General features: G+C 45.9%; 1 protein-coding gene across 2 annotated transcripts in view; it reads left to right on the top strand.

The window, feature by feature from the left end:
- Positions 1-20,535, top strand: part of hspa12a (heat shock protein 12A) — a 41,652-nt gene extending 21,117 nt beyond the window's left edge. Inside the window, exons 2-12 of one of the 2 annotated variants that reach the window (XM_042337090.1) lie at positions 187-269; positions 1,134-1,261; positions 3,068-3,254; positions 7,200-7,304; positions 8,784-8,900; positions 11,249-11,420; positions 15,287-15,373; positions 16,447-16,551; positions 17,924-18,182; positions 19,018-19,121; positions 19,892-20,535. In XM_042337090.1, coding sequence (XP_042193024.1) covers positions 187-269; positions 1,134-1,261; positions 3,068-3,254; positions 7,200-7,304; positions 8,784-8,900; positions 11,249-11,420; positions 15,287-15,373; positions 16,447-16,551; positions 17,924-18,182; positions 19,018-19,121; positions 19,892-20,529 — 1,985 coding nt within the window. In that variant the 3' untranslated portion in view covers positions 20,530-20,535. The remainder of the gene's footprint in view (positions 1-186; positions 270-1,133; positions 1,262-3,067; positions 3,255-7,199; positions 7,305-8,783; positions 8,901-11,248; positions 11,421-15,286; positions 15,374-16,446; positions 16,552-17,923; positions 18,183-19,017; positions 19,122-19,891) is intronic. The other variant, XM_042337091.1, reaches the window with a different exon arrangement.
- Positions 20,536-23,489: the final 2,954 nt, after the last annotated feature.

Genomic DNA, 23,489 nt, shown 5'->3' with positions numbered 1-23,489 from the left:
CATAGTGACGGTTTTCCATGTGTGGAACCAGCTGATTCGGGGCTGCAGAATCTACGCGAAAGCTGCTTTGTAAGTGCACATTGTGGCCGTTCGCGTTGTTGCTAAAGTTTTACCTGCTGGTTTCACTTTCAAATACCTGCGGTTTACGAACCAAATGTCAACCTATTGATGTTTATCTCTCGCCAGATAATGTCTCTTCAGCTTTCTCATCTCCAGCTAAGAGCTTGGGCGATCCTGGGATCACCCCACTCAGTCCCTCAATCTCTACGGTAAGCAGTTACATGACTTTCTCCTGCACATCGCATTCATTGTTAAGTTTCACTGTCTCAAGTTTTGAGTCAGTAGATAATTATTAGTTGTCAGGATCATGGTCTTAATGAGGATGTTAATGACAACGTGAATATTATAGTTTATGGTATCTTAACCTAATGTAATGAGACAGAACAGCTTCAGGGATGGAATATATAATATAAACAGATATTAATATAATCTTCATTAATCAGATGTAATTTATTGGGTATCATGACAATTCTTCCATCTGATAATAGTTGTCAAGAAGTCTAAAACGCTTCATATACTATATACTATAAGGTGTAAGTGACTGTATTTTATGGGCGAAATGTTCAAGCAACGTGACACAAACAGCCACTGAGTGGCGCTATATCAAATACAAGGATTATTATTATTATTATCCATACTCCTCTGCCAGGAGGATAGTTACAAGTTGGGTCATAAGGAGAACGTTAACCGTAATATAAAATCATAGAATTCTACAGTACAGAAGGAGGCCATTCGGCCCATCGTGTCTGTGCCGGCTCTTTGAAAAGAGCTTCCAAATCAACCCCACTCCCCCGCTCTCTCCCCGTAGCCCTGCAAACTTGTCCTCCCCAAATATCTATCTGCTTCTCTCTTGAAAGTTGTTATCAAATCGGCTTCCAACACCCTTTCAGGCAATGCATTCCAGATCCAAACAACTCGCTGTGTGAAAAAAAAATCCCCAACCGTTGGTTCTTTGGACAACTATCTTAATAAATCTGTGTCCTCTGGTTACCAACCCACCCATAAACTAGCTATTGTTCCGCGTTACAAACGGCAATCCTAAAAGACTTTATTTCACCGCTTTATTCTTACAGAAAGACTCTGATCAAGCCGTGTCCTTGCATCAGGCGTATGTTGTGGTCATCGCTATTGATTTTGGCACCACTTCCAGTGGGTATGCGTACAGCTTCACCAGGGACTCCGAGTCAATTCACATTATGAGGTAAGTACTGCAATGCAGAGGCACTGCCGGTTTTCTGGCTGCTTCTCAGAAAATAACAGAGTCTTGGGAACGAGAATGAATAAGAAATTTTCGGGGCAAGCACAAAGCCTCCTCCCCCACGTTAAAGATATCTCTGGACTGCTTCGCTTTTGTGCCTTCCAAAAGCGAATGAATCATGTCTCATCATAATAATAATTCTTACATTTGATGCAGCGCCTTGTGAATAACACAGGCTGCTTCATATAGTTTATGAGATGTTCCTTTCAGGTTAACAGGGCAAAAGCAGAATTCCACACCCATTTCAATCTCAAGTGGAATACAAATGTTTCAAAGCCCTCACATCGAATCGCAGAGCGAAAACAACCACCTTAATTAATCAGAGGAGCGAAAGCGGAGGTCAGATTCCTTTTCTACAGGAAAGAAAATTGTTGAAAGTGTTATGCCAAAGGAAGCTGAAAGCTTGGTCTCGTCATTTCAAAATAAGCCTGATTAGACCGAAGGAGAGGTCAGCAACACATTAAACGATATTAAGTCACCCTTAACCGTGGGTTTGTATGCTAAGTAACCGTTTAACCATGTGAGCTCTGTGAAAGCATCTGGGCTACATCATCAGAGCTTTATTTTAGCAGCTCGCTGTGTGTCGCTGATTTATTGGAATTCAGCTAGAAGAAAACTTTGCTTTACATGGGAAAGGTCAGGGAAGAGTTACAGTGCGAGAGGGGGGCGAGTAGCATTCGGACAAAGTTCAAACAGGAAAGGCTGGGAGGGAAGGAGGAGGATGGGAGAGTGGAAGGGGTGGGGGAAGGGATGATGGAAATCGAGCAACAGCTAAAAATATCTGTTCTCTTGCACTGTGAGAAATTAGCCGGATGTTTTGTTTGTTGCGTCAACTGCAAAGTGCGGCAGAAGCATTTGACGGGAAGGATGTGCAATGGAGAGGTTGCCTCGTGGAAAGGGATCGAATTGAAATAAGTACATCAATAAAATAATAACCCCCAAAAATCCTCGCCTTTGATACAGCGCCTTATCACGTCTTCGAGACGTCTCAAAGCGCTTCACAGAATATATCGTAAGGTAAATTGACCGAGGGGGGAGGTGAGCGTAGACGCGGGCGAAGCTTGTCTCCCGATTTAATGAAAAAAAAGGATTCTCACAACATCCCGATAATAACAATGATCCTTGCATTTGATATAGCTCCTCATCACGTCTTCGAGACGTCTCAAAGCGCTTCACAGGATATACCGTAAAATGGAGTGACTGTGTATCATAACCCCAGTCCTAGTCCAGGCTCCACCGACTCCCGATCACCGAACCGATCGATTTCAAGATCCTCTCTCTCGTTTTCAAGTCCCTTCGTGCCCTGGCACCTCTCTGACCTGCTTAACCCCCTACCCACCCCACTCCACCCACTGCCTCCGCTCAGCTGGCTCCGGCCTCCTATTTGTCCCTCGTCCCCTCCACCGTTGGTGGCCGTGCCTTCAGCCGCTATGCCCCGAATGTCTGGAAGTCTCTCCCGCAATCCCTCTGCCTTGCCCCCTCCCTCCCTCCCTCCCTCTCTCCCTCTCCACTTTCAAGTCCCCCCACAAAGACCTTCCTTTTTGATCACGCTTACGGTCACCTTCCCCCAACTCCCTCTCCGCCCTGGCTCGGGGTGGGGGTTTTATACTCTGCCAGCGTTAGGCGCTCCAGGACACCACCCCGCTATATAAATGCAAGTCGTCGTCGTTGTTGTTGCTGTTGCATTTTGTGGACGGGTGAAACGATGGGGCTGAGCGGGTGTGCTTTGCGTCTCTCTCTCTTGTTCAGACGATGGGAAGGTGGAGACCCCGGGGTATCTAATCAGAAGACCCCCACGACCATCCTCCTGACGCCAGAGGGTACCTATCACAGCTTTGGGTACGCAGCCAGAGACTTCTATCACGACCTGGACCCCAACGATTCAAAGCAATGGCTGTACTTTGAGAAATTCAAGATGAAGCTGCACACGTCGAGTGTAAGTTGCTATCTTATTGCTCCTCTCTGCCTTCCCCTCTCTTCCCCCCTCTCCTATCCTCCCCTCTCCTCCCCTCCCCTCTCTCCCCTCCCCTCTTCTCCCCTCCCCTCTCCTCCCCTCTCTCCCTTCCGCTCCCATCCCCTCCTCTCTCCTCTCCTCTCCTCTCCTCCCCTCTCCTCTCCTCCCCTCCCCTCCTCTCTCCTCCCCTCTCCTCTCCGCTCCCCGCTTCTCTCCTCTTTCATTTCCTTTTCTAAGCAAAGGCTGTCAAAGGGCAGAAAGAAAAAACGTAAGCATCGTCGGACACACACAGCGGTCGCTATTTAAATGCAAAATCCCTTGTCTTGTGCCTTGTGGTAGAGCGTTAAGAGTCGTGAGTTAGAACGAGTGCCCTGGAAAGGAATGTGTGCGTGTGTTCGCTGAATGCAAAACAGCTACTTGTCACTGGGAGGAAACACTTCTTACAATATTATTCCCATTCTTCTCTCCCCCACCCCTCGTTCCCCTCCCTCCTCCCCCTTGAAAAGTTCAGGGACGGAACAATTCTCAGAACATCTGCTTTTGATTCAACTGTTGAGACTGAAAGTGTAACTAAATCTTATTTTTTCGGCCAGAGACACGGATTGGGCTGAGAGAGATAGCGAAGATGGCCGCAGTGTTTGTTCACGCGTTAATGTGACCTCAGTCCGTCCAGCGACCCGTACTCTTATCAGGGCTAACCCAGCGGGCAGTTGTCACTATATCATAGAATCATAGAATTATACAGCACAGAAGAAGGCCATTCGGCCCATCGTGTCTGTGACGGCTCTTTGAAAAGAGCTTCCAAATCAACCCCACTCCCCCGCTCTCTCCCCATAGCCCTGATCAACCCCACTCCCCCGCTCTCTCCCCATAGCCCTGATCAACCCCACTCCCCCGCTCTCTCCCCATAGCCCTGATCAACCCCACTCCCCCGCTCTCTCCCCATAGCCCTGCAAACTTGTCCTCCCCAAATAATTATCTACTCTCTTAAAAGTTGTTATGCTCATAGAGAGTCCGGCCACAGCTAAAGAGACTTTAATTTGGCATGATTAATGGACTCACCATTATTAAGGTTAGCTATGGAGCAAAAATCAAGTTGTTGGGTTATTAGATATTAGGTAGGTGTGGAGTCCTGTAGCTCAGCGGTTAGAGCAGATGCCTTGCGAGCGAGAGGATCTGGGTTCGATTTCCAGGTGGGGTAGAACATCGGGCAACTTATCTGACTCCCCACACCTCTGTTTACCTAGTAGTAGTACAAACCCGGTTGGTAGTCGATTGGCGGATCACTTTTCCGGGGATAATAAGACGTCTTTTAAGCACTCTAAGACGCTGCCCTGTGTAGAAGGTGCTATATAAGTGCAAATTGTTGTTGTTGTAATAATCTTCCCAAAAAAATAATAATTTGGGTCACTCAATCCACGACTGTTTGTGGGACACTGCTGTGCGCAATTGGCTGCCGCGTTTCGCCCGCAAAATATTGAAACAATTTACTTTGCAGTATATTCTATGAAGCGCTTTGAGACGTCTCGGAGACGTGATAAGGCGCTATATCAAATGCAAGGATTATTATTATTAACCTTGTTCCATAGACACTCGTCAAGGCTCCAATATGTTGCTCACGTTGCCAATCTTCAAATGTCAAACAGTCCTGCGTGCGGGGATTCAATTCAACTTCCTTTTCTTCAAGATCCCCCTGTTCCTCCTACCGAAGATTCGTGATCCTGTGGAGTCCCATAGCGTAGTGGTTAGAGCGCTCGCCTTGCATGCGAGAGGACCCGGGTTCAATTCCCTGACGGGGGCGAAACCTGAGCCAAATTTCTTTACTCCAAACCCACGCCTCTTTACCCAGCAGTATGTGGAAACCTGGTTGTTAGTCAATTGGCGTAACCCTTTACGGGGCTAATAATCCCTCCCGAAATTTTGTTACTCAATCCACGGCTGCTTGTGGGACGCTGCCATGTGCAATTGGTTGCTGCGTTTCGCCCACAAAATATACACAGTCAATTCACTTTACAGTATGTTCTGCAAAGCACTTTGAGACGTCTCAATGACGTGATAAGGCGCTGTATCAAAGGCATGGACTATTATTATCATTATTAAATACTGTGGAGATCCCCAGGTCCAATAATTTGCCCAAAACCGAAGCTCCGAGGAGACATTCCCCCCACCCCCCACCACCCCCCCACTCCCCCCGCCCCCACCACTCCCCTGCATTAGCAATTTCCTGTAGTAATAATGCTCCTGACCCCTTTCAGCGACCTTAATTAGTGCTAAATTATGGATAGCTTTTGTGCTGTGGTCTATGTGTCTACTGGGAGCTGGATTGAAAATACCCAATCTCATTTCCCCTTGGCATCTGTATCAGTCATCAGAGAAACAGGAAACATTTTCTGCTCTCTGTCTGGGCTGGTCGAGCTCTAAGGTGAACGAACACACAGGGGTTTGAGCCAAATGTGGTGCCTAGTATCGTTGACCTTTGCAGTTGTTCAGGATACATGGTCTGGAACATTCCCATTTCCTGATGAGACTTTTCCTGTAGATCTCAGCCTTCTACCCTAGTGCCTTTCGTTCTGTTTATCTTGTGTTTGTTGTGTGTATGTGTCTGTGCGTGTGTGTAATGTGTGTGTGTGTGTGTATGTGTTGTGTGTGTGTTGTCTGTGTGTGTGTACGTGTGTGTGTGCGTCTGTTTGTGTGTGTGTAGGTTATGTGTTTTGTGTGTGTATGTGTATTGTCTGTGTGTGTGTGCATCTGTGTGTATGCGCATACTTTGCCCTCACCATCGGTGGACGAGTTTTAAGCCATTCTGCCCCATTCTCTGGAAGGGGAGGTTTGGAAGGGGAGGGGAGAGGAAAGAGAGGAAAGATCACAGAATCATAGAATTAATTATACAGCACAGATGGAGGTCATTCGGCCCATCGTGTCTGTGCCGGTTCTTTTAAAAGGGCTTCCAAATCAATCCCACTCCCCCATTCTCTCCCCATAGCCCTGCAAACTTGTCTTCCCAAAATGGGGAGGAAAGATGGACAAAATGTGGAGTCCTGTAGCTCAGTGATTAGAGCACTCACTTTGCAAGCGAGAGACCTGAGTTCAATTCCAGGCAGAGGGCGAAACCTTGGGCAAGTTTCCTTACTCCACACACCTAATAATAATCCCTCCAAAACAAAAAATAATAAATTGGTCATTTTCAATCTACGACTGTTTGTGGGACATTGCTGTGCGCAATTGGCTGCCGCGTTCGCCCACAAATATACAGTCAATTCACTTTACAGTATATTCTGTGAAGCGCTTTGGGACGTCCTCCCGACGTGAAAAGCGCTATATCAAATGCAAGGGTTATTATTATTATTAGGATTATTATTATGTGTTTTGTGTGTGTATGTGTATTGTTTGTGTGTGTGTGCATCTGTGTGTATGCGCATACTTTGCCCTCACCATTGGTGGACGACATTGCTCCCCCAACTACCTCCTCCTGCCTCCGTAGGGATGTGTCATGCCGTTTAACCCTTTATATACTGATCAGTACCCCAGTGCCTTTCAATGCACAAGACAGTTAATTTCTCTCGAGAACCAAAAGATCCATTAACTGCTCCACGGCCAAACCAATCAGCCACAACAGCAGAATACCGGTCGCCCGTAAAAAAGCCATTGCTCTTTAATAATAATAGTAATAATAATATTAATCCTTGAATTTGATACGGCGCCTTATCACGTTTTCAAGACGTCTCAAAGCGCTTCACAGAATGTACCGTAATGTGTAGTGACTATATATTTTGTGTGCGTATGTCTTTGTAAGCAGGAACCTCGCTGAGCTTGGGAAGAGTTTCAGTTCTTAGGCAGCGTAGACACTAGTGATTTGATGGAACTGCAGGCAAATAACTCTTTTAATCCTTTCCTCCCCCATCCACCACCCCTCCTCCTCCGCTGCAGAGCCTCACAATTGAAACTGACCTGGAGGCTGCCAATGGGAAAAAGGTCAAGGCCCTGGAGATCTTTGCCTTCGCTCTAGAGTTCTTCAAAGACCATGCGCTGCAGGTAAGTCAGCAATCCATAACCTCAGAGAAACATTCGCCTGCTTGGCATTCGGATAATATATTATTATACTTTCCTACAAGTAATAATAATAATAATAACTACAATCCATGACTGTTTGTGAGACGCTGCTGTGTGCAATTGGCTGCCGCGATTCACCCACAAACTATACAGTCAATTTACTTTACAGCGTATATCCTGTGAAGCGCTTTGAGACGTCTCGAAGACGCGATAAGGCGCTATATGAAATGCAAGGATCATTACTTTTATTATCTAATGTATTCCCACCAATGTATATCTCTGTTCTATGCTCTGACGCAACCTACCAGCACAACACAACACCAGCACAGCAGCCTGGGCTCAGGTTTTTTGGCACAGAGCACAAAAAGGAACTGCAGCGGTGCTAACCGCCAGTGTGGAATGTTAATAAACTCAATGGGTCCTGTCAAAGAAAACTGCCTTTCAAACTTGGCAAGGGACTTCCTGCTCTGGACCAGATTTCACTGCCGCCCACTGTAACCGGCACTCTTGCTAATAAGGGGAAGTACGCGACTCAGTTCAGTGGCCGCAATTGGCCTTCGTGCCACAAAGTGTTCCTTTACCCTTTTATCTTCCCATTTCTATATCCCAGTAATCTCCCACTGGCCCACAGGAAACGGGTTTATAAATAGAAGCTGTTTACTGTGCTCCAAGTCCGTGGAACCCCTTCGTAAGGGCCTCGAGCTTTACAAATAACTACAAGTAAAACGCATTAGCTGCCAGATGCCATTCAGTATTCTGTAGCTGTTCAGAAAGCGAAGATTTTCTTTGAGTCATAATCAATGCTAAAATACACTTTAACTTACCGTTAAAGCCACAAATATGGCTCTTACACTTTGAGCAAAGGACTCAAAGCCCTCTCTTTTTTTCTTTTGGCTCTGGTTTTCATCGACACCCAGAAATTCCTTGCACCCCCCCCCCGCCCACACCACCCACTCCCCTCCCCCTCCCCACACACTCACACACACACACACACACACACACNAACACTCCGTTGCTCCCAAACTCTGTGATCCCCATCACATTTGTGAAACGTTCATCCTCCACGAAAGGCAAGTCCTGTAGCTCAGTGTTTGGAGCACTCGCCTCGCAAGCGAGAGGACCCGGGTTCGATCCTGGACGGGGCAAAACCTTTGGCTGGTTTCCTTACTCCACACGCCTCTGTTTACCCATCAGTAAGTAGGAACCCGGTTGTTAAGTCGATTGGTGGATCGCTTTCTGGGGGGGTAATAATCCCTCAAAAAAAATTGGGTCACGCAATCCACGACTATTTGTGGGACTCTGCCGTGCGCAATTGTCTGCCATGTTTCGCCCACAAAATGCACCGTCAATTCACTTTACAATATGTTCCGTGTAGTGCTTTGAGACCACTCAATGATGTGATAAGGCGCTATGTCAAATGCAAGGGTCATTATAATGAAATCGTTGTTGTTGTACCTTTAGGAACTCAGCGACCAGACGGGGACGAAGTTTGACAATGCCGATGTCAGATGGGTCATCACTGTCCCTGCAATATGGAAACAACCAGCGAAGCAATTCATGAGACATGCGGCTTACAAGGTGGGTTCGAAACAGGTCAGGAACCGGCCTGGCTCAGTCAGTAGCGCTCTCGCCTCCAAGTCAGAAGGTGGTGGGTTCAAGCCCCCATATCGGGACATTTCTGAACTCCTATATTCCAGACTGACGTTCCACTACAGTGCTGGGGGTGCAGTGCAACGGACAGAATTGTGGGCCTTCAGATGTCACGATTTACCAAGATCCTGTCAACCTTGACGTTAAAAGATCTAGAGGCTCTGCTGAAAAGAGTTTCAGAAGGAAGTTTCTCCTGGTGTCCTGGCTGATAATTCCCCCCTCCCGCCACCCGGATAAATCAGCTATGTACTTTATGGTTTGGGTGCACAGTCAATCACTTCACTTCTTAAGCAATTGCCGTAAAACACTTGAGTGTGTAAATATTTATTTAAATAACGATGCGGGGAAGCTGTGTAACAAAGCTCCATCATTGAAGAAAGAGGGTGGCTTCCTAATACTCTAAGCACGTTATGCACAGCAAAACACTGAACCAATGCAAAGGTTGATCCAACCACGGAGCATTGAAGTGACCAGCTTCTCAGCCTTTTGGATCAGCTCAAGTGAAGTAACTGTTACTTATCGGTTACTCATTGGGCCAGGACATGGCAGAAAAGTTCTCCTGTTAAGAGTCGCTTGTGTTACACCATCACTGAGGTGACCTGGTAACATAGTGATAACAAGTCCTGCGGAGTCCTGTAGCTCAGTGGTTAGAGGACTCGCCTCGCAGGGCGAAACTTTAGGCAAGTTTCCTTACTCCACACGCCTCTGTTTACCAAACAGTGAGTAGGAATCTGGTTGTTAGTCGATTGGCGGAATGCCATTAATCCCTTCAAAAAAAAATTCGAAGAATAATTTGGTCACTCAATCATGACTGAACGTGGGACACTGCCGCGTTTCGCCCACAAACTATACGGTCAATTCACTTCACAATATATTCTGTGAAGCGCTTTCAGACGTCTCGAAGGCATGATAAGGTGCTATATCAAATGCAAAGGTTATTATTATTATTATTGTTATTAACAAAAACAATCAGTCATCCCAAGTTTTGTGCCCAGTGACAAAGGTGGCCATTTTTGATATGAGTCCCGGATGAGCAAGAGTTAGAAACCTTTTGAAATAATAATTAATTTTAACGTAACATCTTTGTGCGTGTGTGTTTGTGTTGTTGATTGAATTGAATCGATTTGGTTGTGTTCTCGTGAAAAAACAAAGACGGGTTGCGTGGCAACCTTGCATCCAAACCGCGACAATGGATTCAAAAGCTTTTACGTGAGCGCCACAAAAAATGTGACTTTTTTTTCACAAAACTTCCTTTTTCGGGAGTATAGAAACACAAAGGCTGTGTATGAAAGGTTGCCAGAATATCTCCAGCCTCCTCCATGGCTTTTGTCTCAAAAAAGAGCGACTGATGCATTGAAAGAAAATGCTACATTGTGTTTCAGGGAATAAAGCTACGCAGTAAAACTATTAATTATTATTTGTCTTCAGACGAGCGCAATTATATAGAGGCGTGTGTGTGTGTGTCCTTGCATGTGTGTGTGTGCGTGTGTGTGTGTGCGTGCATCTACTTTGAGGAATCAGCTTGCCCAATGCCCTTGGGAGTTCCTCCTGACGTGAAAGGTACTATACAAATGTAATTTGTCGTTGTTGTTGACCTCCTCCCCAGCTCTACCAACCACAGTTAGGCCACTCGCACCCTTCGCCATGCAAAGTTTTGTACTCCGCTCACCCTTCCCTCCCCCACCGCCCCCATAACCCCCGCCCTGTCCTCATCAGTCTCCATCGTCTCCCTCACTCTCACCTCCAAATCCCTTCACGTTCTCCCTCGCCTTCCCGATCTCAGGTTCGCTCTCCTGCACGCCCCTCAGCTCCACCATCAGTGCTTGAGGTATTGGTCGTTTCGCCCCCCCAGCCCCCTCACCCCCACCCAACCCTGTGAAACGACTTCCCCAAATCCACCCCCATGTCTCGCTTCCTCTCTATCTGTCACTCAAAAGGCTCTTTTCACACTCGTTTTCAAATCCCTTCACCTCCCTACTCTCCGACCTGCTTACCCCAACCCCAACCCACAACCCGCTGCCTCCGCTCGACTGGCTCCGGCCTCCTGCATGTCCCCCATACCCTCCGTTCCACCATCGGTGGCCGCGCTTTCAGCCGCCACACCCCGAGACTCTGGAACACTCTCCCTCTGTCCCTCCGCTTTATACATTATCGCTTGCATCTATATAACGTTCTTCATTTGAGGAGAGCTAAGCAGTGGCAGGGTGAGACAGCTTAACACGTTACCAACCATTGCCACGCAACTGACCTCCTCCCTCTTTGACTTGTGCCCACAGGCTGCCTTGGCATCTCCCGAATTCCCGGAGCAGCTGATCATTGCCCTGGAGCCCGAGGCCGCCTCTATCTACTGCAGGAAACTCCGTCTACACCAAATGATTGAACTGAGTGGCAAGGAGGCGGTCAACGGATACAGCCCCACCGAGACGATGGGATCTGGAATAACCCATGGTATCGTCACTCGCTTGTCACTCTGAATAACAGCAATGCCTTTCTTTTAATTGGGATTGGTGCAGCGGGATTTTCGACTAAGGATGTCTGTCGGTGTCTTCTGTTGGTGTCTAAGCTTAGGAAGTAATATTTCCACTGCAGTTTAGCTGCGTGGCACTTTGGATCCTCCTTGACACACCGCATAAAATTATTAACAAGGCATCACGTTTGCCTCACGTGCTCAGCGCACTATATTCAGCGGAAGTTATTTTATTAGGGTTTTCTTTTTACAGGAACCGTGACCTTCTTTTCATAGCTTGCGCGATACTAAAACGTTAATTTTTTTTAATGCCTGCGAAACAAAAAAAGGTTAATCCGAATATTTGTCTTGAATAATATATTTCTCCTAAAATTTTTATCTCTAAGCTGTTCTGCCCCCCTCCCCTCTGCCCCCCCCTCCCCCCGGGCCCGGTGTCAGACACGGCACCTGTCAGGCACTCTGACGCTAGGCTGCTCGAAGGGTGCTGTATAAATGCAAGTTGTTGTTGTTTAGCAAACAGCGCATGATAACTCTTGGTAGGATTCTTTGGATGTTCCCAGTGCCAATTTTAGAAGTTAACAAAGGAACCATTCTCGATCAATAATCAACAAAGTGAAAACTGCAGCGTTTCGTCCACAAAATACCCAGTCACGACACTTTATATTCTGTGAAGCGCTTTGAGACGTCTCGAAGACGTGATATCAATTGCAAGGAATATTATTATTACTAATTATTCTAATTAAAAACAGACAATTGGCCTTTTGCTATCTGGTCTTTTAAGGGTCCGCTGTCCCAAGTATAGCGTTTCATTCTCGGAACTTGCACTTTCCTGCCGGGAGGATTTCTGAATGAAAGGGATGTGATTGCCACCTTGAGGTTCTTTCGGCTATAGCCCCTGATCAGCCAGCGTGGGCTGAAAGGCTTCATTGAAAGCTGGCTGCGTCGGCTGCCAATGTAAAATTTGCGCTCAAATAGATGTTATGTCCCAGTGCTGTGCTCCGTAAGTTTACAATGCAGTTTTGATTTTCTTTTCAAATCTATGTTCGCTTGAATTGATAAAGTCGGTCAACTCTTTTCACGGCTGTCGGCAAATTTGGCTGCCGTGTTCAACTGTAAAAATACATGGTCGCTACGCTCCTCTGTCAACTTCCATGGAAGCGCTTTGAGATGTCCGATCACGTGGCAAAGTACCATATCAAGCGCAAGGATTATTGTTGGTTTTAAGACGAGTCATAGTCATCGCGATGTGGATTGCATGATTATACAAAGGCCTGATGCCATGGCTTACACAAATGCATTCAAATTAAATCTTTCTCAGTCCAATGGTTCAACTCAATTCGATGGAGTTGCACACACCAGGAAGGCTTCAAGCCCCGGTTTATTCTGAGATCCCAGCTGGCGCAGAGGTCACAACGTGCCAAAGTTTGCAGCGTTTCCTAGTGCGTTCCTAGCCACAAACATCAACACAATACGATTGACATTTACACATTTGCACAGTGCCTTTCATGTCCGGAGAACGTCTCAAAGCATTTTACACAGTGGGATGGCCACCAGAGCGGGGGCAAGCGGGGGTGGGGGAAGGGAGGCTGGAGGATGGAGGCTGGGAGGCTGGGAAGGGGAAAGAAATATTATTATTACTATTATTATAACTAAAAACAAACAATTGACCTTTTGCTATCTGGTCTTTTAAGCATTCGTCTTGAAGTAGGCTTTGAAAGTGGGGGATGGATGGAGGGTAGAAATTGGCAGATTCTGGGATAGCGTTCCAGAGAGCAGGGACAGAACGGTTGAAAACTTGCCCACCGCTGGGTGGTGGAGCAGATAGGGCGGGGAAAGGGAAGCAGGCGGGTGTACATGCTGAGCGGAGGGAAGGAGCGGGTGGGTTGGTTGCAGGTGGTCGCGGAGGTTTGGGTGGGGTGAGGGTGCAGAGGGATTTGGCGTGAGCTGGGGGAATGGGGAGCCAGGAGCCCAATGCTACAAGTCCTTTCAGCCAGGGTTCCCATTCATGGGTGCCATGTTTGTTTTGCCCACAAAACATACAATCAGTTCACTTGACAGTATATTGTGTGAAGCGCTTTGAGATGTCGAAGATGTGATAAGTTGCTGTATCAACCGTTATCAATTATGTTTTGAATCTTGCTGGGAAGGTTTGTGGGTGAGACATAAATTGAGGGATAATCGGGTTTGGTTACGCCAACAGCCCAAACAACTCGTAGAGACGCTGACTACCTGGACTCACACAATAGGAATGACCTCTTCTTTGATGTTCCTTAGGACTTCCGAAACACTACCCCTACATTAGCTTGATGCGGGGCTGGGGTCAAAACAGAGAAAAATCCTAAATTCCCGATCGTTTCAGAGTGAGGGAGAATTAATGCCCTCTTACAATAAATGCCGTGAATATTTAAGATCACGAGAGATAGGCAGACGCAATTCCTTAGAACGTTTGGTGAAATTTGCATGCTGCATGTTGCTGTCATGTTTCTCGCAACTTAGACAGCACGTAGAAATGTTTTTGACTTACAATGATCGAGGATAATCCGAACCGGGCCAATATCTTTCTGAATGCGTTTTCTGCTTCATTCGATTTTTTTTCTGCATGACTTTCTTTCACCTTCAAACAAACTTAAAGAAAGAAAACGCTAAAAGAGGGTTTTAAGCATTACATGTTGCAGAAAACATTGTATGATCCCGTTTGAAATTCCTCCCTGGGGAGCTGCAAAAATGTAACCTGAATTCTGAGCACAGTTGTTAATATCGATAAATAAACGCAACGTTCTTTCAGAATCTATTAAGAAATTCAAGAGAGATTGTGAACAGTTTGCTAATGTGGATTTAATTCGCATTCATAGTTTTAATACAGTGAAGTAGACTTAATACGAGGTTTAAAGTTAGTCTTTGTTCCCTACAAAAATACAGTCAGTACCCATTACAGTGATCCTATGAAGTGCTTTGAGACAGAGCCAAAGGCGCTGCTGCATGAAATGAAAGGTTTATTATTATTAGGATTACTTGTGGTCTTTGGAAAAAAATCTAATTTTATTCATTTCAATTGGTGTGGATCTGGCTACCGAATATTATCCGTCACACTTATTTGTTCATGTTTAGCCATTTATACAATAGTTATTGAGTTCCACCAGAGCAAAACGATAAAGACAGGACGGGATCATAATACAGATTTTGAATTGCACTTTAAAGAACATAAACTTTGTGATACATTTTCATTATCCCATGTGTGCCCGAGAGTAATAGTAATAAGCCTTACGTTTGGTATATGGCCGTTTACATCGGGAGGACGTCCTAAAGTGCTTCACAGGATATACAGTACTGTAAAGTGTAGTGACCGTGTGTTTTTGAAAGCGAACGAGAATGGAAATGCCTTACGGAAAATATCTTTACATAAATAGATATTTATGGCGGGGGGGTGGGGAATGAATTTTATGGTGCCCCATTCCTCTGGGAAGGATGATGGTTTCCTTTGCACTTCACAGTATTCCACACGCAGCCATTCAATGATTCGAATCGTATGATTTGTGCGGTCATCTGAAACCATTTATTAGATTTGCCGTCTCATAACCCACTCTCACTATCCATCACCCTGGCTGTGCCTCTCGCATAATAACCCTCTCCTTATAAAATAAATTATCTGAAAGCAAAGCATCTTAAAATCCAGCCTCCCCCCAGCCCTCCCGCACCTCCCACCACCCCCCAACCCCCTCCCCCCCAAAAAACATTAATCATTGAATTCTGAACCAACCCGTCTTTTTAGTAACTTAAATTGTTGCAGGTTGACGACGACTCTGTTTTCTGTACTATGCTCAGTTATCTTCTCTCTATCAACAACTAGCCAAAGAATACACACGGCGTAATCGTCAGAGCCGCACATTTTTGGTGGAAAATGTCATAGGCGAAATCTGGTCAGAATTGGAGCAAGGTAGCGTCTTCTTGTCTGGCATGCTTTGGCACTTGCAGATTTTCCCTTCGCTGGCAACGGTGCAGTATTTACTCTTTCTGTTAAACCTGCAGATTCCGCCTTCCGCGGTCCGCGCACACATTCACTCACTCGCTCACTCACGCGCGCGCACACGCGCTCGGAAACGAGACAAAGAAAAAAAACCACCCCGTTTTCACTTCACTGCAACTCACCCTGCACCCGCTTCGGTTAACTGCGGAGACTTACAGCTTGCCCAGTCGCACCTTTTTAACCTTTCATTTTTCTTTAACAAGTAATTCTGGAGAGGGAGGGAAAACTCGCTTCCATTAACTTTGCACACTTGCTTTTATGACACGGTCCTGTAAAATACTGCCACACCCCCCCCCCCCCTCCCCTATACTTTCACACTCACCTGTTGGGACAGCAGCTAGGGATGTGCATGCGGTTAAATGCATCGTAAGCTGAGAGTGTTTCTCTGATTGATTCCACTCACACACTCAACTAAATGGACGTACATCAGAGCCTCACTATTCTGCCTTAGCTGAATTATTTGGCTTTTAATACATATGGAGAAATCCTCAATTGGGTTCTGAATTTGGAAGCTGCCTCGGGTTAAGAACTTTAAGAACAAAATTGGCTTCCAAAATTGAGACTGAGTTTAAGAATTTTTCCGCACCATTCTTACACTCTTACGGGCTAAGACTTGGTGGAATTTCAGACTGATTAGACATGAAGGGAAGTTCACGATAATGGTTTCCCTAACATGATACGTCAAAGAAACTTGAGTTAGTTTTGAGTGTTTAAAAACTATATCCACACATATGTCCATTCAATTACCGAAGATGTATACAGTGTATGTCAAATGGTTGTAAAATCGTATGTTGGAAATATGTTTGTTGCATTGCTCACCATCAAGAAGTAGTTTTGAACTAATGTTTACTGTGAATAATCTGGTCCAACTCAAGTGGTAAATTCTGAAGGATGCTTTTGGCTTTAGTAGGGTCTGATTGAATGCATTGCGGCTGATGAAAGCGATTCCTTGCAAGCCCGTTAACGAGAATTTATTTTAATAGGTGATCGCTACCTTGTGGTTGACTGTGGAGGAGGCACTGTGGATCTGACTGTCCATGAGATTAAACTACCCGAAGGACACCTGAAAGAACTCTATAAGGCCTCAGGTACGTGTTGGGATTTCCGATCCCTGAGTTCAAAATATGAGTTCAAAAGTGCTGCAACAGAGTTTATTGAATATAAACAGAATCGATTTCAATCAATAATTACAGGGTGAAAGAAAACAGAATCATATTGCCCAGTTCTCCGACCCTGAACAGAAGAGCACATAGCGAGGCAAGTCTCGTCATCTCAGTCTTAAACCTGTGCTACTACAATACCCTCATTTCGGCATAAGTAATTCTAATAATGGTGTGTTGGTTTCCTAATCGTGCGTCACAGCTGTCTTCAGAACATCCTTACTCATCCCTGCACTGACCAGGGTTTCACACAGCCGATTCATACCGGACCTGATCCTTATTTGGAGTTGTTCTGCACAAACTGCAAACCATTAACCGTCTTTTAGTCCTTCGCTCAAACCAGACCGAATGAGGTCAGGATGGCCTGTTAACATATTATTTACAGCAAACCCTCCAAATAAGGTCATCCCTCATGGTCAACGTAAAGAAAAGCTGCATACAAACCTACCATTATTTTATCTAAATGATACAGCTAAAGTTCTTAAAATTTCCTCTATGCACTTAATTGATTTCATGAAAAAAAACCTATATTTTCTAACAACAAGCTCAGTGGGTTCCACAACGTGCTGCAGATTCAAGCAACTGAACAAATAACCCTTAGAGCACTTCAGTTCACATAGAATTACACAGAAGGTTACAGCACGGAAATGAGCAAATTTGGCCCAATTAGTGTTTATGCTTCACATGAGCCTGTACTCTCTCCTCTACACCTCTGGTCCCTTCTCCCTCTAATATAGGCATCAAGGTTGCATTTAACTATGAGCTTAACCGCATATATAAGCCCAACACAGTACAATTCACATCCCGACGAATTTAATATGAATGCAACAAACAGTATTTATCTGTCATCTAGCCTTGATAGATATTTGTCGGTCATCTAGATGGTAGAAATATTAACTGGCGTGCATTGTATTAATTTACTGGTATCTCTCACTGGATATTAAGAGCAGATACGGGTAACACGAGCCATTTAATAGTAAAATTAGAGACTAATATGGCTCAAAAAAGACTTATTATTTGTTTGCTGTGAATCACCTCTTTCCTCCCCCAGGCTTGGCGTTGCGCTCCGAGACATTGCCCAGCGTGAGAGGCGCTATATAAATGCAAGTTGTTGCTGTTGCTCACAAAATACAGTCACTTCACTTTACAAAATATCCTGTGAAGCACTTTGAGACGTCTCGCCATCGTGATAAGGCGCTATAATCAAACACAAGGATTATTATTATTAATAATATTACTATTGCTACCTGAGAAATGTGGCATTTGTGAGTAACCTGCTTCTGTCTGTCTGCATTTTCAGGAGGTCCCTACGGTTCCATAGGGGTGGACTATGAATTTGAAAAGCTCCTGTGTAAAATCTTCGGGGAGGATTTCATCGATCAGTTTAAGATCAAGCGCCCCGCAGCGTGGGTGGACTTGATGATAGCCTTCGAGTCGCGCAAAAGGGCAGCAGCTCCCGGGCGAATCAATCCACTGAATATCAACCTCCCTTTCTCGTTCATTGACTACTACAAGAAGTTCAGAGGCCACAGTGTGGAGCACGCTCTACGGAAAAGCAGGTAACGCACAAACCCCCAAAATAATAATGATCCGGACAGTCAACCCACGACTGTTTGTGGGGAGGCTGCTGTGCGCAATTGGCTGTCGCGTTTCGCCCGCAAAATACACAGTCACTACACTTTGCAGCGTATTCTGAGAAGCGCTTTGGGACGTCTTCCTGACATGAATCTCGCTGTAGCACATGTAAAGATTATTATCGTTATTACAAAATGCACAGTCACTGCGCTTTACAGTAAATGCCATGATGCACTTTGAGACATCCTCCCGCGTGAAAGGCGCAACATCAAATGTAAGGATTATTATTATTATTATTATTTGTGGAGTCCTGTAGCTCAGTGGTTAGACCACTCACTTTGCAAGCGAGAGACCTGAGTTCAATTCCAGGCAGAGGGCGAAACCTTGGGCAAGTTTCCTTACTCCACACAGAGCCTAATAATAATCCCTCCAAAACCAAAAACAATAATAAATTGGTCATTTTCAATCTACGACTGTTTGTGGGACATTGCTGTGCGCAATTGGCTGCCGTGTTCGCCCACAAACATACAGTCAATTCACTTTAGAGTGTGTTCTGTGAAGCGCTTTGGGACGTCCTCCCGACGTGAAAAGCGCTGTATCAAATGCAAGGATTATTATTATTATTATGTGTCCTGTGAACTGTTCGAGACATTTTTGGACAACTCAATGAGGCACACTATCAAATGCAAATGTTATCAATAGTGTTACTTAATCTTGCATTCAATTCCTTATGATTTCCTGTTGTCTTGTCATGAGCGCTTCGAGACGTCCTCTCGATGTGAAAGGTGTTATATCAACGTAGGTTGTGTTGTCTTGCAGTGTAAATTTTGTCAAGTGGTCCTCTCAAGGTATGCTGAGGATGAACCCGGATGCTATGAACGCTCTGTTTAAACCCACCGTGGACCACATTGTCCAGCATCTAAGTGAGTGTGGGCGTGAGATGGGGGCGGAATGAAACGAACGCAGCAGTTATTTGACAGTTAAATCTTGTCTTTGTTTTTTTTGTTTGAAGAGCGGTTAATGCTGCACAGTTATATTTGATTTACAAGTTAACCCGAACCGGTTAAGTTTCGCCCACAAAACACGCAGACAGCGTATTCTGTGAAGCGCTTTGGGACGCCTCAATGACAAGCTAAGGTGCTATATCAAATGTAAGGTTTACTATGATTCTTATTATTATTAACTCAGGTTATAAGGTCACTACGTTACATTCCACGACTGTTTGTGTGGACGCTGCTGTGCGCAATTGGCCGCGTTTCACCCAAAAAACATACGGTCAATTCTCTTTACAGTGTATCCTGTAAAGCGCTTTGAGACGTCGTGAAGACGTGATAAGGCGCTGTATCAAATGCACGGATTATTATTATAATTATTATTATCATTATTACTTATATGATTTTACATTATTTTATGATTATAATTATACCCTCCCAGATGGTCATCTTCATCAACATCTACTAATTATAATTAGTAATAATAACATAACATTAATATTAATTAATATAACATAATAATATCATAATATAATAATATAATAATTAATACTAATTAATATAACGGATGGTCATCTGCATCAACAGCTACTGATTATAATAATAAATATTATTATTTATGCTGACATTGTTCCGGTCGTGTGTGTGTTTCCCCCCACCCCAACCCCCCTGCCCCCACCCGACCCCCCCCCTCACCGCAGGCGATCTCTTCCAGAAGCCCGAGGTGTCGGGGATCAAATTCCTGTTCCTGGTGGGCGGATTCGCCGAGTCTCCTCTGCTGCAGCAGGCGGTTCAGTCGTCGCTCTCCGAGACTTGTCGGGTCATCATCCCGCACGACGTGGGCCTGACCATCCTGAAGGGGGCGGTGTTGTTCGGCCTGGACCCCACCGTCATCAAGGTCAGGCGCTCCCCGCTGACCTACGGGGTGGGGGTCCTGAACCGCTTTGTGGAGGGCAAGCACTCGGCCGAGAAGCTGCTGGTCAAGGACGGTACCCGCTGGTGCACCGACGTCTTCGACAAGTTCATCGCTGCCGACCAGTCGGTGGCCCTGGGGGAGACCGTCAAGCGCAGCTACACCCCGGCCAAGCCCTCCCAGCTGGTCATCGTCATCAACATCTACTGCTCGGAGGGCGACGATGTCCACTTCATCACCGACCAGGGCGTCAGGAAGTGCGGCACCCTACGCCTCGATCTGACCGGAACCGAGAGCCCCGCCCCTCCCGTCCGGAGGGAGATCCAGACGCTCATGCAGTTCGGGGACACGGAGATCAAAGCCATGGCCATCGATGTGGCCACGTCCAAGTGTGTGAAGGCCGGCATCGATTTCCTCAATTACTAAAGGGGGTTGGAGGCAGGGGGGGTGAGGGGGGTGGGGGCCTCACTCAACCCCAGCCCCCCCTCTCCCCCCCACCCTTTCACCACACCCCATCTCCCCCCACTCCTCCTCCCACCCCACACCCCCAAACGCCTGCTCTCGATGTGATCTGGAAGCGAGCGAGCGATCGATCGAGAGAGAGAGAGAGAGAGAGAGAGTTAGGGATTTTACTGGTAACTACAGAGTCTGTAGCCTGTACAAAGCCTCGATCATTTTTCCACGCCACTCGTCTCCACTGGAAAATGCCAAGAATCGCCATCTTTCAAACGGAAAACGGATACACCCGCCGGGCGTAAACGCGAATCAGCGAGCGAGCGAGGTTTCCGTGCTCTCTGAATGTAAAACGACGTTTCCCCCTCTGGTTTTTCGGAGGGAAATAAACACGATAATCAGCGTGAAAGCTAACCGTAGAATACTACTGGCTAAACCTATGCCAATGGCTTCAGTGTTATCGCTACTGCTTCTTGCTAGCATCTATTTCCTTGTTGTTTACTGTGCTTAAACAATGCACTGAATGAAATGACACCTCATCCCTCACCCCAACCGGTTTTGCGAGTAAAATGGGCAAAGCTTCGAATCTTCGGGATCATCCCTTCCCCGTCCCCAACCCCACCCCCACCCCAACCCGCCACCCCCGCCCCACGCGCCTCTAAGTAACCAAATCGAAGGTTTCTTTTTTTTTTTGAATCGCTTTGTAGATACAATATTTAAAGTATTGTACATACTTTTATTTCAAGTATTAAACGTTGTCCTCGTGAAATATTTCTCTCATGTTGAGTTTGTTGCGGAGAAGCCGGGAGTCGGAGCTGGGAACGGAGTAGGTGTCTTGACGGTCATTCAATGTCAAATGACTCAGAATGGAGCAGGAGAGCGATCACAGGGTTATAGACTGCACGGCTAACTTGCATTGTGTGGAGTTATTCCATTCAGCCACAACTATAAGATATCAGAACGCAGCTCGTGACCCCAGGGTCTTGAGATGTGCCTTCAGCCTCTCTGCACCCACCCACCCTTTGGAACCCCTTCCACCCTCTGTGACCAGCTAAGCCCTTATCGACCTGTCCGCTCAGCAAACTCCGCCTTGCTCCACATTCTCCGCCCGGCCCACCCCACCATCAGCAGTCAGGCCTTCAGCCTCTCTGCCTCCACCCTCTGGAACTCCATCCCACAGTCCATCCGCCTCGCCCCATTCCTTGGCCTCTTTCAAATCATGTCTCAAGACCCTCCTCTTCGACCGCGCCTTCGATCACCCTCCGACCCCTAACCCTCCCCGTCCTCCACCCCTCCTGATCCTAACCCCCAACTCGGGTCCAAAACCCTTGACTGTCCAGCGCCTTGCGGACGTCCTCCCGACTTGAAAGGCGCCGTGTAAATATAATGAATGAATGAAATTAATCTCCTTCGTTTCGATCTGCTGCGCTTTGGTTAAGAGAGGAATGTCTGACTGACCTTAGAATAGTTATTTCCACGTTGGCTGTTGTGAAAGCCGTGCACAGCTGCTGAATTTTGCAAGACACGAGCAGGTCAACGTGCACTGAAATAGCCTCGTCTGCTACGAGCCTCTTAAGAACAACACAATAAAAAGAGCAAGTTGCTGACACTTGCGGTTGGATAAATGATTCATTGCTTTACTCAAATTTATTTCTCTAAGTACACCCCGGGCCGTTTGCGCCCATCTTCCAAATACTTCTGCCACGTACCAGAAATCTGCGTCTCGAATAATAATAATGATAATAATCCTCGCATTTGATATAGCGCCTTATCGCGCCTTTGCAACATCTGAAAATGCTTTGCAAGATTCACTGTGTATCCTGCAATGATATACAGTGGTGTATATTGTGGGCGAAACGCGGCAGCCAATTGTGCACAGCAGTGTCCCACAAACAGTCGTGAATCGAGTGGCTAAATTATTATTATTATTTTTGGGAGGAAGGAATTATTACCCCCTAAAAGTGATCCGCCAATCAACTAACAGCCGGGTTCCTACTGACTGCTAGGTGTGGAGTATGGAATAGCTTACTAATAATAACATATCCATGTTGTTTCACAAACACTAATATTTCTCACTGGGTTCAAACTTGCTGAAATGCATGTGTTCCCACGATATGCTTAACATCAGGCACATTCCTGACATTCCAACCGAATACTTTCAAGTTTTGTGTGTGATGTTCATATATAACATGAACCCATTCTTCCTGTTACATCCAGTGCTATTTATTCGCTTGCACAGTCCAACATTATACAACAATAGCAACTTGCATTTAATATAATAATAATAATCCTTGCATTTGATAGAGCGCCTTATCAAGTTTTCTAAACGTTTCAAAGCGCCTCACAGAATATACTGTAAAGTAAATTGACTGTATATTTTGTGGACGAAACGCGGCAGCCAATCGCGCACAGCAGCGTCCCACAAACAGTCAGGGATTGAAGTGACCACATTATTATTATTATTTTTGAAGGGATTATTACCCCCAGAAAAGCGATCCGCCAATCGACTAACAACCGGGTTCCTACTTACCGCTAGGTAAACAGAGCCGTGTGGAGTAAGGAAACTAGCCCAACATTTCGTCCTACCTGGGAATAGAGCCCAGGTCTCTTGCTTGCGAGGCGAGTGCTCTAACCATCCGAGCTACAGGACTCCTGAGATGTAGTTATACCCTTTTACAATGCTGCCGTTTGACACCAAGTCAGGCAGGAGACTAACCGAAGGTGCGGGCGAAGAGGAAAGAAAGGTGCGATCTGAAGAATCCCATTCCAAAGCAGAAAATCGTCTCAACTTCTGGACTCTTCACCTTTGACTTAACAAATGGTGAGAGTTTTAAACCAGTCCGTCATCATTGCAAACTGGCCCACAGACGGAGACCAGGGATTTTTTTTGAATCAGCTGGCATTTTGATTCAAATAATCAGTGTCAAGCTTAT

The sequence above is a fragment of the Callorhinchus milii genome, unplaced genomic scaffold, assembly GCF_018977255.1.
Source record: "Callorhinchus milii isolate IMCB2004 unplaced genomic scaffold, IMCB_Cmil_1.0 Scaffold7, whole genome shotgun sequence".
Taxonomy (NCBI): domain Eukaryota; kingdom Metazoa; phylum Chordata; class Chondrichthyes; order Chimaeriformes; family Callorhinchidae; genus Callorhinchus; species Callorhinchus milii.
Note: the sequence above shows the minus strand (reverse complement) of the source record. Positions and strands in the feature narration are given on the sequence as shown.